The following is a 12,997-nucleotide window of genomic DNA, read 5'->3' as shown; positions in this document are numbered from 1 at the left end:
GAGGGTGGATTTTACGATTTATAATTATACGTGCCTAGATTTTCCTTTAGATTTTCAGATGGCCAGTACTGCGAAATTTTGCAAGTGACTTTCAAATGTCCTCTTAAAACGATAAGTAGTTGGATTTTCTTTTTGTTGAGGCGATTCAATCTGAGATGTAAAATTTATGATTTGTGATATTTTGAGAAAAGCTATAAAAATGTTTCCATAATTAATAACAAAAATAATAATAATCGCTACAAACCGATATACTAATTACCTCCGATATTGATATTCTATGATGCATATCATAAAAGCATAATGATTAGCGAATCCATTGTCTAAGTGTAATTATCTTTCATATACTAATTATAAGAACAGAATGTCTGTATATACATGTACAAGTATAGGCTGCATAGGTATATTTAAAAATTGTATAAAATCTTCATTTGAATTTATCACTATAATTTGAAGAAAAAAATCTGCATTATATTTTTTCCTGTAACAACGCTTCCTTTGACAGGTAATGCTTGCAACTAAAAATATGCAGTACATTTATTATCAAGTTATTTTCCACTAAACTTGAATAAAAAAAAAACATACATTGTGTGTATGTACCTCAAACATCAACAGAAAGTTATGCTGTATAATAAATTGTTTTTTTGAAAAATAGTGTCAACATTTATTTATTCATTTAACAAATGATTATTTAATCCCAGCTATTCGAAATACCCGCTGTTTAGAGTTTGCATTAGCGTGAGTGCATTCTTAATCTAAATCTCAAGCGTCAATCCCGTTGAAGTTGAGAAATCTCTTCGATTTCTCCACCTTAGGCTGCAAATGAAGAAAGAACGAAGTAGCCGTGCGCATCGCTGCTGTGGCTCTTTTATTTGATTTCAGCTCTTGAAAATGTCAATGGTGGGGATTTTATAAAAGCCAGTGGAGCGAAACGGAGCTTGCGATTTCCCAGCTGCCACCGTCCTAGTAAACTTCGCAAAAATGGACGTCAAATTAATTTTTCTTATTTTCTTGTACATTTATTCAATAACCCATCAAGTGATCAGTGCAAAGTTTGATACTAATAAATTCGGTGAGAAAGCTTATTAGATATATCTACATATCAACTGTGTATTCAAATACTTCAATACAGAATCTATGATTTTCGTTACAATTATTTACTACGGTCCACGCGAACGTATTCAAATTAATAAAATTTATTGTGGTGTAGTTCATCGTACAATTTGGAAAAATGAAATTCGTATTTTAATCGATGCGAAAAAAACGAATAATATATAATATCGGTCACTGCAGTGTAAAAGTTTTGTGCGCTTATCTACTTTAGTGCCGTTCGTTCACATTTCCATGTTCCTGAAAACCTTTATTTTGAATACGTAACAGTGTATAAAACTGAAAACTCGTTCTTATAATAATATATAATAGTTTTATATTGAAAAAATTTATCGATTTCTAGAAAGGAAAATGCTAGCGTTAATGAAAGTTTTAAAGTATTCGATAGAAAGACCTGAACAGATGAACATGGATACCACGTTTGGAGTAACTTTCGCACAAGGTATAGACGCCAAAATTTAACATCACTATCGTCATAGCGTAACTGAATACTTAGTATATTCTTTTTTTGTAGCAAACATACAAGCAGCTCTGCGACACAAAAACGTGATATATCTGGATGCCTATCAAAAAGACGTGCTTGAAAATCTTTTAGAACTTTCAGAAGATACTCGAAATTTACTTCATACTTATGAAAAACTTCCAAACAAGAATGTGCAAGAATGTAAAATGCAATATTACTGATAAGTTGGTGTTGTGTTAAAAATGTTTCTTCTATATTTATTTAAAATTTACGAATATCATGCACAGATGTAATAATATTGCGATAAGTGTTTCATTGTAGCTTGTTAATTTTTATAAATTTTAAATTCCAGTAAGCTTCCAACTGAATCGCCCAGAAATCTGGATCAAACCTATCGTTTGGAAAAAACTGGATCTAACAGATAAACCCTTGCCTAATCCTGATTTGACAGTAGATGAGACCGTCGAATCAATGTTTAGGGGGCACCCACAGGAAGCGGAGAGCGATTATTGCTTCATAAATTTAGTAAATCACTGCGAATTCCCGAACGAATGCCGCGATCTAATAGTGCACAACGATAATGCCACTACTGGATATCCGCTCACGCATAGATTACTCATGATACAGCTCATGAATGCTGTGAGTGTGTGTATAGATAAATATTATTCCGAATTTGCCATTTGTTCATCAAAGAATGTTTACAGCTCGAATGCGAGACGAAAATAACGCAATTCACGCCGTACCTCGTCTACGAATTCTGCTCTTTAATTTTACAAGATTTGGTGAATCTTGAAGCCATGGAGTTTCCGCACGTCGGTAAGGATCTGGCGTTAGAGCAAAGTAAGCTACACATTTTTAATTTTATATATGTCTTCGTAATCACTGCTACAATGTGATCAACGTTTAAAATTGCAGTTTTCTTGTGCGGCTTGGAGGGATATCTCGACTTTCTTAATGAGCATTACGAGCAATTGTTATTAGATTGGCAGCACCCAAGTGGTTGTTACAGCGGAATAGGGTAATTTACTTGTTAGCCGCCCACATATCAAATGCAACTCAATCATGGCTCGTGAAATTTTTACGACCGTCTCTTTATTAGCATGTGAATTTATGGTGTCGAATTTGTTTTTTAGTCATTCAGTAAATTACAACTGGGCTAAGACACGCGTTCGTCGCTCTGGAGGTTTCACGGATTTCGGTTGTGTGAATCACGCGACAGGTCTTGGAGCAGCCGCGCTAGCATTATTCATTCGCAAGGATATCGAATTGATGGTGTAGACGCGCACACAAGACTCTGAAAACAACGAATTTAATTGTGTTTCCATTTCAAAACTCGATTGATTAAAATGCCTGATTACAAAGAATATTGTATTTTTTCTTTGAATGTCTCGATTTTTAAGTTGATAAAAAATAAAGGAAGAAAGTTAGTGAAAAAAACAATAATTTATTGCGGTTATTAACAGTCAGTAAATTTCTGAGGAGATAATATTAGGAATATATATAGTAATGCATATACGTATATGCGATTTACAATAAATTTATATCAATAAATTAAACAATTTAAGACATTCATCTTTTATCTCTAATAGTTATCGTATTAACAAATTTACGTTTCTACTATAATGGCAACAATTATATATATATATTAATAAATAAAATTAAAAATTTGCATTTTCTATTATTCTATATACGCAGAAGTGCTATATAAAATCATTCACGCTCAACTTCATTCTTCGTTACATTGTGTCCAACTTTGCTTGAATTTACATTCACGATAAATTGAAGCCGTTGGAAAATAAATTACGGTTGTGACAGACAAATTCTGACTCCACACATACGCACAAATATATAAATTGCATAGCTACAACGCTCTACATCAAGTAGTGCAACATATTAATTTTCGTTATGTTTTTCTGACAGGCATGATATAGTACATTCATAAATATATTCTTATAGAACAGTCCTCTTACAGAGTGAAAAATGAACGACGTTTAAGCATGTAGAACATCGAAATCTCATTAGCGAATACACTATTTAAAAAATGCTATAAATATAAAAATAATCACAATACGATGTCAGATCTCTCTATATTATGATTTCAAAAAATTTAATATTCCAGCTTGAACACAGTGAGTTGCTTCATATTTCAAGGCCTTTGTGTATAAAAAGAATGAGATTCATTAGCGTTCTCGCCCATTCAACATTAAAAAAAAGCTTTCGAGAATAGCGAGCGCGTAGAAATTATACAATTATAATATTCAAGTCTTGAGTGAGATTTACGAAGAAGTCGTTTGTAGTATACGTCCTTTCAGTTTCGTATTCAAGGCCGCTGGTAAGAGTAGGGTCTTCCGTAAGGACCGATCTTCAGGCTGTTCTTCTCCTGCCTCAGCTGCTGGAAGTAGCTGTAGGTCACTATCCAGAAGTAGGTACAAATTACTGCAACACAATAAGTACGAGCATTACTCACACGTGCAGCAAGATTGCAAATCGTGTAATTTGAAGAGACAGAGTATAATTCCGTCTGCCCGGCCTGTATTACTTACCGAACGCGAGAAGACCGAACAGCAGGGCCAATACTCCGTACAGGACGTGGTGGACTTCTTTCTTTTCTATGAAGTACGCGACCGAGGTGAAGATGACGCTGAAGAGCAACGCGATCAAAATCAAGACTCCCAGGACTACCCATGGCAGCATCAGCAGGATGTTTTTCTGGAAAATGTATTTTTTAGCAAAATTACAGTGTCTGCATCGGATGACAAAGAGTCAATCAACCTACCCTTATAGCTCCTATCGTCAAGCACAGCGAGAGGATAATCGTCATGACGAGATTGATCGTATAAATTATTTTCACGATCGTTGAATTGAGGTCGAAGATTATAACTTTAAACTGAATATTCGTTGTGAAGAGAAGTACGATCGCGATGACGGACAGTATCTATAACGAAGCGGCGCATTAGCATTGTTTATATGACGAGGCAGAGTTAATGCCAGACTTTTAAAAAATTACTCACGATGCACATTATTCCGCTGAAGATCGCGCCGGACTTCAGGGAGTAGCAGCCGCAGCATGACGTCACTCTGATCCTGCAACGATAAAGTTCACAATATACTAAACTGCAATATCAATTTTTGCACGCCTGAATGACGAGCAACAAGGCCTTTTATTTCCTAAAATATTTTTCCTCGAACGCAGCTAAGTATGGAGCTATTTGGGTTCGTCGCGCGAGAGTCGCTCGTTAATTAGAACGCCCTATACTTAGGCTCGTGTGTGCGTATACCATCTTGAAGGCTCAATTAGATCCGCTCGAAGGAAAAAAGCCAGCGCGTAACATTATAGCTCGAGATATTCCGTGCTTGATAAAAAGCCCGTATATACTGCCAGCCAAATAAATTGCAAGCTCATTGGGGCTACGACAAAGTGTCTCTCTCCCGCATTCGTTTATACAGCTTCTCTCGTGTATATAGCTGAACATACGCGCGTGAGCTGCACACAAGGAGAGAAACGAGAGAGAAGCGCGAGCACGAATCTCGAAATATGGGTCATTGTCGATTACGTTTTCGTTCACTATTTCGGATTCTCGCGGCTATTTCAGATTCTTGGGCAAGCTCGCTGACCTTCCCTCCTACAGCTGCGGCGCGTCTCTCGCTTTGGCTCGGGGACCTTATATCCATAATACACTCGCTGCGCGTGTGTGTGTACGACACCTTCTATTATGTACATCCACGAGGCTGCATGTTTATACTTATACGTTTTGCATTGATTGACCGGAAGCGCCGTTCATTTCATTACATAGGTGCAGTACATCTCTTTGAGGATCATTTTGCTCTATACTCTCGAGGAACTAGTTCGCTTAATTAAATGTTTGCTTCCGTTTTAACGGGGCTCTCTCTCTCTCTCTCTCTCCCTCTCGGCACTCTTTTTATTTATCGGCGCATCGCTACGGTGCATTGGTTCGTATACGTATTGTCCTCTCTCGCTTGAATACTCTCCGCGAAGCTCGGTACAAAAAGTTTGAAGCGGTTGTGTACATAAGCTGTTATTCACGCCGAGAGATAAGAGTCGCATGCTTGTCTTTTTCGAGAAAGACGTCAAAATAACAGAGGCCAAAAGGCGCCGGCAAAAATCCGTTTAATCGCCCGGAGATTACAAAATCATCATCGCGCAGAGAGAGAGAGAGAGAGAGCAAAGTGGGTCAGCGGAAAATTCTACACGCCGCAGAAGCAGCACTTTTCACGCGTCGCGACTTTCTCCACACAGACGCACGCAAACACACACGGTCGCGAAAAAGAAAATTCATAGCTCCGCACATTGCGATAAGCGCGGGTCAGTCGCGCGGCCTACCTATATCATGCGGTCATATCCAACTCTCTCTCCCACGTTATTTATCCAGGTTGCAAAGCCGCGGGTCGCGCACGGTACCGCGGGCGGTTAAGGTCATCATATCTCGCCGCGGTCCACGATCTTTCTCTTTGCTCGTGAGCCCATACAGCTGTACTCCCCCCTCAACACTGCCGACATCGTGTGCTGCATGTGCACACGTCGAGAGAAAGGGAGAGACTCGCGGTGAAAATCAATCGGAAGAACGATTTAATGCCGCGCGCGAGTTTCACCGTGACACTGTGCGTGGAGTGTATATGGGGAATTCTACGGGAAAAATGCCATTTTCTGGTTAAAAATGCTTCATTAGGTGAAAAGTTAGCTGCAATTGAAAATGCGGAAAAATCATGAAAATTGCAGGATTTTTCAAAGTCAAGAAATTTGTATCTTTTTTCATGATTTTTCCGCATTTTCAATTGCAGCTAACTTTTGACCCAATTTAAGCATTTTTTTTAAATTGAAGCTCTTTTCCCGTATTCTCTTCCTACCGTAATACATTTTCTGTTACACAAGGCACTTTTTCGATGTTGGAACGTGGCTTTGCATGGTTCTAAACATGTACAATAAGAAAAAAAAAGTTGCGGGAGTGTGCCCCAACATTTGTTTTTTTTTCGGTTTCTCCAACCAGAAAATGGCATTTTTCCCGTAGAATTCCCCATATATACTCTGTTTCCTCTTTTTCTTTCTCGCTCGATCTCTCGGGGATATAGAGATACGAGTTTTACACGTCTACCGCGTTGCGTAATCGAGGAGGAAACGAGAGACGCTTCGCTCGGTTGAGAGAAGCTTCCGCGATCGCGAGATAGAGATCGGCGCAGTGGATTTAATATTCGAGCGGCGGACACGATGATGCAGCTTGGACTAATTATGCGATGCTTGCGGAGAGAGATAGAGACCGCGATTCGCGGCGGCGGCGCGCGTTTGTAGTGCTGCGGGAGGATGATGACGATTGGTCGTGGAAATCGGATGATCGCAGCTTGCTCTGTTGTTGTTCTGGAATTGGATAACTTTTCAAGCCGAAGCTTTTCGAGCCAACAAAAGAACCGCGGCGTATAACAGGCGTATGCGTGGACACATCCAGAGAGAACGTGTAGTAGTGGGTGTCAGCCTCTGCGCGTACATTTTGCCGTCCCCAGCCGTAAAAGAATGCGCCGCGGCGTTCGCTCGCGCGGAATCAGCAATGGATTGGTACATGACCGTGAGTCGAGGTCCGGCGAGCCCCATAAGGCAAAAGCCGGCAGCGTCTTGTTCACCTCGCGCAAAAAACTACTGCGTCATCTCTCTCTCTCTCTCTCTCTCTCTCTCTCTCTCTCTCTCTCTCTCTGCTCTCTTGCGGAGCTTGTGTATACCGCAAGGAAAAAGACGCGCGCGCGTATTTTACACATCATCGCAGACGAGTCGACCGACCGAAACGATCCAGCTACTTATATAGTGTGTATATGAGTTGTACGTACGTAGAGGCTCGTGTTACGCGTGTTATTTTTTTCGGTTTTTCATCTCGTTTCTTTTGTCGGGGATCGGGACTTTTTTGGCGATTCGCTGCAGTCCCCTGGGATTATGACTGTTTGTCTTTGTGTACCTACGACTCAATCGATGAGAAGCAATTGATTATACGCGAGCTTTCACCGGCCGATTGATTACGCCGCGGGAACGCGAGCTTTTATCGTTCATAAATAACGCGGCCTGATGTTTAGAGCGCGCTCGATTTGAATAAACGTGAATTACATACCGATAATTCGCCCGATCGACGAATCGAACTGCCTCTCGTCGCCTATGGCAGCTCTCTCTCTCCCTCTCTCTCTCTCTCTCTCTCTCTCTCTCTCTCTCTCGTGCGTTTGGAGTAATAGCGTTAAATTTAGGCACTGACTAAGCCACGTGGTAAACACGAGGTAAAAATACACGAAAAACTTCGATAAAATACGCCGCGTGGATCGAAAGGCGAATTTGCTTTCCTCTTCTTTTTCTCTCGCCTTCTAATTTTACAAGAGAGATCGCTCATTTTCGACCGGCTATAAATGGACGCGCAACTCAACTGGAGCCTCGAGAGAGCGGCGGGAGAGAGAGACAACACAGAGTGAAAATCGAGCGAGCAAACTCGTAAAACTCTCGGTATACATACGAGCGTAGCCTGGTGCGTACACACAAGAGAACCGGTCGCGGATTATTACGCAGTCGCTCGCGGAGTGGCCCGCTCCGAAAAACGTGCCGGGAAACTCAACAAAAGTGGCGAATAAACCTCGGTATACCCGGCGAGCTCGAACTAAAATAAAAAAAAGGCGCCGACCTAATTTCGAGAGACTCGCAGCACGTGATGCGACGATCGATCGACGTGTCGCGTTCGCGCGCGCGCGCGTGTATAAAAAGGGCTGGTGCGCGATCGGCTGCGCCTTATTTTTCAAACTCTTCCGTTTCTTTTTTCGCTCGTTCCGCCCTTCCCATGGGCGAGCGCGCGCGGCTATTTGGGACGCGGCGCTTAATGAAAGCCTAGCCGATATCCCTGTCAGCGCTTGCTTGGCTCGAGCTATGCTCGATCCGATGATGATGCCTTTTTCTTTTATATCGGGAATGGTGAAATTCTATTTTCGTCGATCGGCCGCTCGCTCGCTCGCTGTGCGCGCCTGCGCGTGTCTATAGGTGCGCTCGCTCGGTCTCGAGACGATTAATTAATTGCTCCTCTTGACAGCACCCCCTTCGTTGCTGATTGCTATTATTTATTTTCCCCATCGAGCTATCGCGGAAAAACGGATCGTTATAGCGGCGATAATCCGAGGGCTCTGCAATTTAGAATATATTTAGTCTGTATTACTTCGCGCGAAATTGTATATTTATTGGTGCAATATTGCCCATCAAGGATAACGACGACGGGCATCAGCCGCACTTTCAATTAACTGCTCACAAACTATTATTGGCCTGCCGCGCGTCAATTATTATTTCCGCGATGTGTGTACCCAACGCGGAGAGAGAGCTTTGTTTATAGCCCTCGTCGTCGCGCGCACGCGTAGCCTATACCACTGTTGACACTGCAAATTGTTTTATCTAACGCAGCCGTTCTTTCTTTCCACTCGAAAAACAGCCGGCTTTTTTTTATTCCAACCGTGAAACGTGCAGACTTTCAATACCCACGTAGTACAGCAAAAAAAAAACTCGCCTCGCTGTGCGATTTTATCTAAACTGCAGAGGCACATAATTTACGTGGGTGTCGAATTGCTATATTCGTACAATCGCTCACGAGCGCGCGCGATATGCGTATTGCAAAATGGTTATATTTGTACGTGTGTGTGTGTCTGTTTTTTCGTATAAGAGAGCCAGTGTGGGACTAGTCAACTTTTCACTTCCTAGCCGTGCAAAAATACCGGTACGAATGTGTGTGTGAGTGAGTGAGCGGAACGATTTGCTCGGGTAATTGAAGCGAAAAAGCGTCGAGAATCGATGTATGTAGGAAGGACTGATTTTTCAAGCGAGAACGTTCGCCGACTACTCGATCCTCATTGTCAACGCAGCAGATTTTCTCGCGAAGATCGCGGCTCGATCGGTTCAGTCCTTCTAATCGAAGGCTATAAGTGTAATACGCTGAATATAAAAGAAGTGAAACTGCTACGTATCAAGCTCGTTCTCGAGCTTTCGATCTAAGAAAAAAAATTTTAAAATTCGCACTCACCTCGAGTCGCGCGCCATCGTGAGATCCTCTCGTATAGACTCCCCGTCGATCTTTTTCTTCCTCCAGTCGACCGCACAAGCAACACTCGACAACAACCAACGTCGTATTACACAAGCTCGAGCACACTGATGTATAGCTCACATGATGCTCGGCACGAAGCGCGGGATTTTCAAAAAGCTCCCTCGCGATCGTCTCGCGCGATTATTCGAAAAGACGCGCGCCAGTCCCGTCCGCTCGCAATAGGAGATGGGCAGAAACTGTGCCAAGAACAGTCAGCCCCGCCAGCGGTCCGATGTAGCACACCTACGTGTACGTGTGTACGTGTGCACACACGGACACACAGTCGCACACACCTACATCTGAGAGCCAAGAGAGCGCGAGGGAGAGAGAGAGAGAGAGAGAGAGAGAGAGAGAGGAGTTTGAATGAGCGGCTACTACGCGATCGTCTTTCCGCGAGCTGCTGCGTTGCTCCTTTACCCCTACCACTGCACATGCACACTTAAACTCTGTATAGAACGTCGTCGTGCGCTTCCTTGCTATATCGCGGAGTATCGTAGACGTCGTCGTCGCTGTTATTGCGGCTTTTCCTTTTGTTTATCGATTTTCAGATTGGGATCTCGGAGGTAGGGCTGCGGCGCGTATTATATCTATCGAGCTGGTATCATTAGCGGAGAGAGAATGAGAGTCGTTATCTTACTGTGTATAGGTATATAGGCGTATATAGGTACTCCGCGCCGCGGGGCAAGTACAAAGGGTTGGGTTGATGTCTACTGCTACTACTCTAATGGCGTGTTTATTATAATATAAATGGACAATGGAGAGTTGCGCTCGTCGTTCATATCGATGAATTTCATTAGACGCGCTGCAGCGAGGCACTTTGCATCGTAGATTAAAAACACGTGCACGCCCGCTTGATTAATCTTCGCGGAGGCTATATACGTAAGCGCGTATATCGATCAATATACATAATGAAAAAATAAACTCTTCTATCTCTGCAGCATATGCTGTATGGGAGTTCAGCACGCGATTCTCATTTCGTAAGAGCGTATAATCGCGCATAAGCCTCTCGTTAGTTCCTCGTTCGTCTTGGCGATTATGATAGCGCGGCGGCGTCTTGCCGTACTCGGCGCGTTCTACTGAAATTTTGCCTCCTAGCTCTCGATGTGCGCATGTATAGTTCGAGTTCATTGATCGCACCGAAGAAACATGTGGCTCAGCCGATTCGAGGCTTGCATTCTTCGCGCATTTCCAAAGGTATAATTTATCTATAGGCCATGTGTTAATTTCGAGTGTTTCATCTTCACTTAGCGGCTCTTAGCTGCTTTAAATCCGAGCGTTCGACTACTGTTCGCCTTTCGAATGGAGGTGTGTAGAGTTATTTCTATATGCGACAAAAATTAGGAACCTGATGTGTTGCCTGATTGATTTCGCGCGACGAAAGAACGCCGTGACACGGGGCTTTAACATTAAAGGTGATATGCCGGAGTTTATATTGCAAGTATGACGTCAGCCTCGCGCGCGGTTAGGCTCGCGAATAGCTCGCGAATTTTCCACATTAGCATTGCAAAATGTCTGCAGCTTTGCGCTAAGCCTTTATGCTATAGACATATACCATATAGGCGAGAAAAAACGCATAGCTGACAGATCTTTTCCTTTCACTCGGAAACCGTGTCTATTTTTTTTTCGCACCTCTATAACGCAATGAAAAAACACTATGTCATCGAAGATTCAAGAGATGACGAGTTACGTAACGAATTGATTCATCACCTGCGTCGCGCGTTGTAATTCTCATTGTGCCAAGTGCAAATTGCAAATCCAGCGGTCACTTTAGAATCGCTTCCGCTTCTCTGAATTCGTTGAAGAGCCGCTCTGTACTTAGAGCTTTTATGAAAGCGCGCTTATGTAGAAGCTGCGCGAAGAATAATCTGCAGCGCGGGAGAACGCGTGGGAGTTAATGCTGCGCGCTTAGCGTAAACGCGTGAATCTGGAGGTCTCTATTGTAATTTTCAGATGACGCGTATGAAAGGTAAATCTGAAGAGAAATTGGAGTACTAAGTGTAGGTATAATCGATTTCTCCACTTACATATAATTACGATCAGTGAATTAGTTTCGCACAGGTACGCGAACCGATGACGACATCGGGGCGGAGAAATTGCTGCCAAATTGCATGGGTGATGCGAGCTGGCCTGCACGAATATCATAGTTATTTTTAACTTTGATAATAAAACGCTCGGAGGAGCGCGATTATGCTGGTTGGACTTGGCTTGCGATTGTTGACACCGACTTGTTGTTTGTTTGGCGGCGAAGTGAAAGCGAGTTAATGAAATTTCGCTATTCAGCTGAATAGCGGAGTTGACATTTTTTAATTTGCATTATAATAGATAATTGTGATGCAGAATATTCTTTTAACGATTTTCCAGCTTTTAAATGCGAATGATAAAGACAGAAATATTGCGATCAATGACTGTCACTGCCATCGGGGAAAATATCTCGCAACTACTAGAGAAGCAGTTACCGACAGCTACTCGATAGATCGACGGAATTCTTTCATAGATGGAGCAGCTTGTGAAATACCGTTTTAGTAAACAAGGCAACGTGCTGTCTTTCACCTGTGTGTACTTTCGTTTTGAAGTATAAAGTACAATTTTAATGTTTATAACGGCTGATTTCTGTTGAATTTTAGTTAGAAAAACTCGAACATGACATGTTTATTGAAAGAACAAAAGTTCGAGTGCCGGTAAGAATGTCAAGGAAGAAGCTAACAAATATTTTCCAATACCTAACCACAAATATTAATATTATTTTGATGTTTTTGTCAATTTTTAGTGTCAGCTCAGTGTTGAATAAAAACGTAAAAAGCTATGGCAAACAGTTTATGTTCGACGATGACGGAGAAACGTGCTGGAATTCGGATTCTGTGAGAACAATTTTCTTTTTATAAATAAATAGTTATTTCCACATGTTCTATTCATGACTATATTTTTAGGGAAGTCCTCAATGGGTATTGATAAGCTTTCCACAAGAAGTCGATTTATCGTCGATAGAGATTCAATTTCAAGGCGGCTTTGCCGGACAGAAAAGCCACGTAGAAGCTGGAGCGGATTCCAAGAGTTTGGAAAAAGTGCAAGATATCTATCCGGAAGATATAAATACTACTCAGCTTTTCAAACTGAACTCCGTGATAAAAGCCAAAGTGTTCAAAATTGTTTTCGAAAGCAGCACGGACTTTTTCGGCAGAATTATCATTTACAAGTTGTCCTTGATTTCGTGATATAAACATTGTCAATACATCGATAACATATTTTTATAACATTTTTGTACAGTATTTAATAAAATAATAATTTACAAGGATTGTTTTTTTTAATTTTTATTTTTTATTTTAAACAGTAG

General features: G+C 41.7%; 3 protein-coding genes across 4 annotated transcripts; 2 read left to right on the top strand and 1 right to left on the bottom strand.

The window, feature by feature from the left end:
• The first annotated feature begins 743 nt into the window (after positions 1-743).
• LOC100679776 (UPF0764 protein C16orf89 homolog) lies at positions 744-3,447 on the top strand. Its single transcript, XM_008216109.4, has 7 exons — positions 744-1,069; positions 1,451-1,549; positions 1,622-1,771; positions 1,923-2,209; positions 2,275-2,410; positions 2,486-2,588; positions 2,704-3,447. Exons 1-7 carry the CDS (start codon positions 979-981, stop codon positions 2,846-2,848), a joined length of 1,011 nt encoding a protein of 336 aa, XP_008214331.2. The 5' UTR covers positions 744-978; the 3' UTR covers positions 2,849-3,447.
• A 120-nt stretch (positions 3,448-3,567) lies between these two features.
• LOC100116794 lies at positions 3,568-10,384 on the bottom strand. Of its 2 annotated transcripts, none has more exons than XM_008216086.4 (5): positions 9,607-10,384; positions 4,582-4,654; positions 4,347-4,505; positions 4,114-4,279; positions 3,568-4,006 (listed from the first exon to the last, which is right to left on the bottom strand). In XM_008216086.4, exons 1-5 carry the CDS (start codon positions 9,621-9,623, stop codon positions 3,891-3,893), a joined length of 531 nt encoding a protein of 176 aa, XP_008214308.2. In that variant the 5' UTR covers positions 9,624-10,384; the 3' UTR covers positions 3,568-3,890. The 2 variants fall into 2 exon arrangements, with proteins under 2 accessions (XP_008214308.2, XP_032454609.1); XM_032598718.1 differs by lacking the exon at positions 9,607-10,384 and adding an exon at positions 7,678-8,456.
• Positions 10,385-10,620: 236 nt separating this feature from the next.
• Positions 10,621-12,958, top strand: LOC100114102 (nuclear receptor 2C2-associated protein). Its single transcript, XM_001601154.5, has 3 exons — positions 10,621-12,344; positions 12,434-12,524; positions 12,594-12,958. Exons 1-3 carry the CDS (start codon positions 12,307-12,309, stop codon positions 12,876-12,878), a joined length of 414 nt encoding a protein of 137 aa, XP_001601204.1. The 5' UTR covers positions 10,621-12,306; the 3' UTR covers positions 12,879-12,958.
• Positions 12,959-12,997: the final 39 nt, after the last annotated feature.

The sequence above is a fragment of the Nasonia vitripennis genome, chromosome 3 (assembly GCF_009193385.2).
Source record: "Nasonia vitripennis strain AsymCx chromosome 3, Nvit_psr_1.1, whole genome shotgun sequence".
NCBI lineage: Eukaryota > Metazoa > Arthropoda > Insecta > Hymenoptera > Pteromalidae > Nasonia > Nasonia vitripennis.
Note: the sequence above shows the minus strand (reverse complement) of the source record. Positions and strands in the feature narration are given on the sequence as shown.

Excerpts from the sequence above, each read along its gene's own strand:
- LOC100114102 (XM_001601154.5), top strand. The coding sequence starts at position 12,307 with ATGACATGTTTATTGAAAGAACAAAAGTTCGAGTGCCG. Across the intron at positions 12,345-12,433 it reads GAACAAAAGTTCGAGTGCCG|TGTCAGCTCAGTGTTGAATA; the intron begins GTAAGAATGTCA and ends GTCAATTTTTAG. Across the intron at positions 12,525-12,593 it reads CGTGCTGGAATTCGGATTCT|GGAAGTCCTCAATGGGTATT; the intron begins GTGAGAACAATT and ends CTATATTTTTAG.
- LOC100679776 (XM_008216109.4), top strand. The coding sequence starts at position 979 with ATGGACGTCAAATTAATTTTTCTTATTTTCTTGTACATTTATTCAATA. Across the intron at positions 1,772-1,922 it reads AAACAAGAATGTGCAAGAAT|TAAGCTTCCAACTGAATCGC; the intron begins GTAAAATGCAAT and ends TTTAAATTCCAG. Across the intron at positions 2,210-2,274 it reads TGATACAGCTCATGAATGCT|CTCGAATGCGAGACGAAAAT; the intron begins GTGAGTGTGTGT and ends GAATGTTTACAG.
- LOC100116794 (XM_008216086.4), bottom strand. Across the intron at positions 4,280-4,346 it reads TGACGATAGGAGCTATAAGG|AAAAACATCCTGCTGATGCT; the intron begins GTAGGTTGATTG and ends TACATTTTCCAG. Across the intron at positions 4,007-4,113 it reads GTTCGGTCTTCTCGCGTTCG|TAATTTGTACCTACTTCTGG; the intron begins GTAAGTAATACA and ends ATTGTGTTGCAG.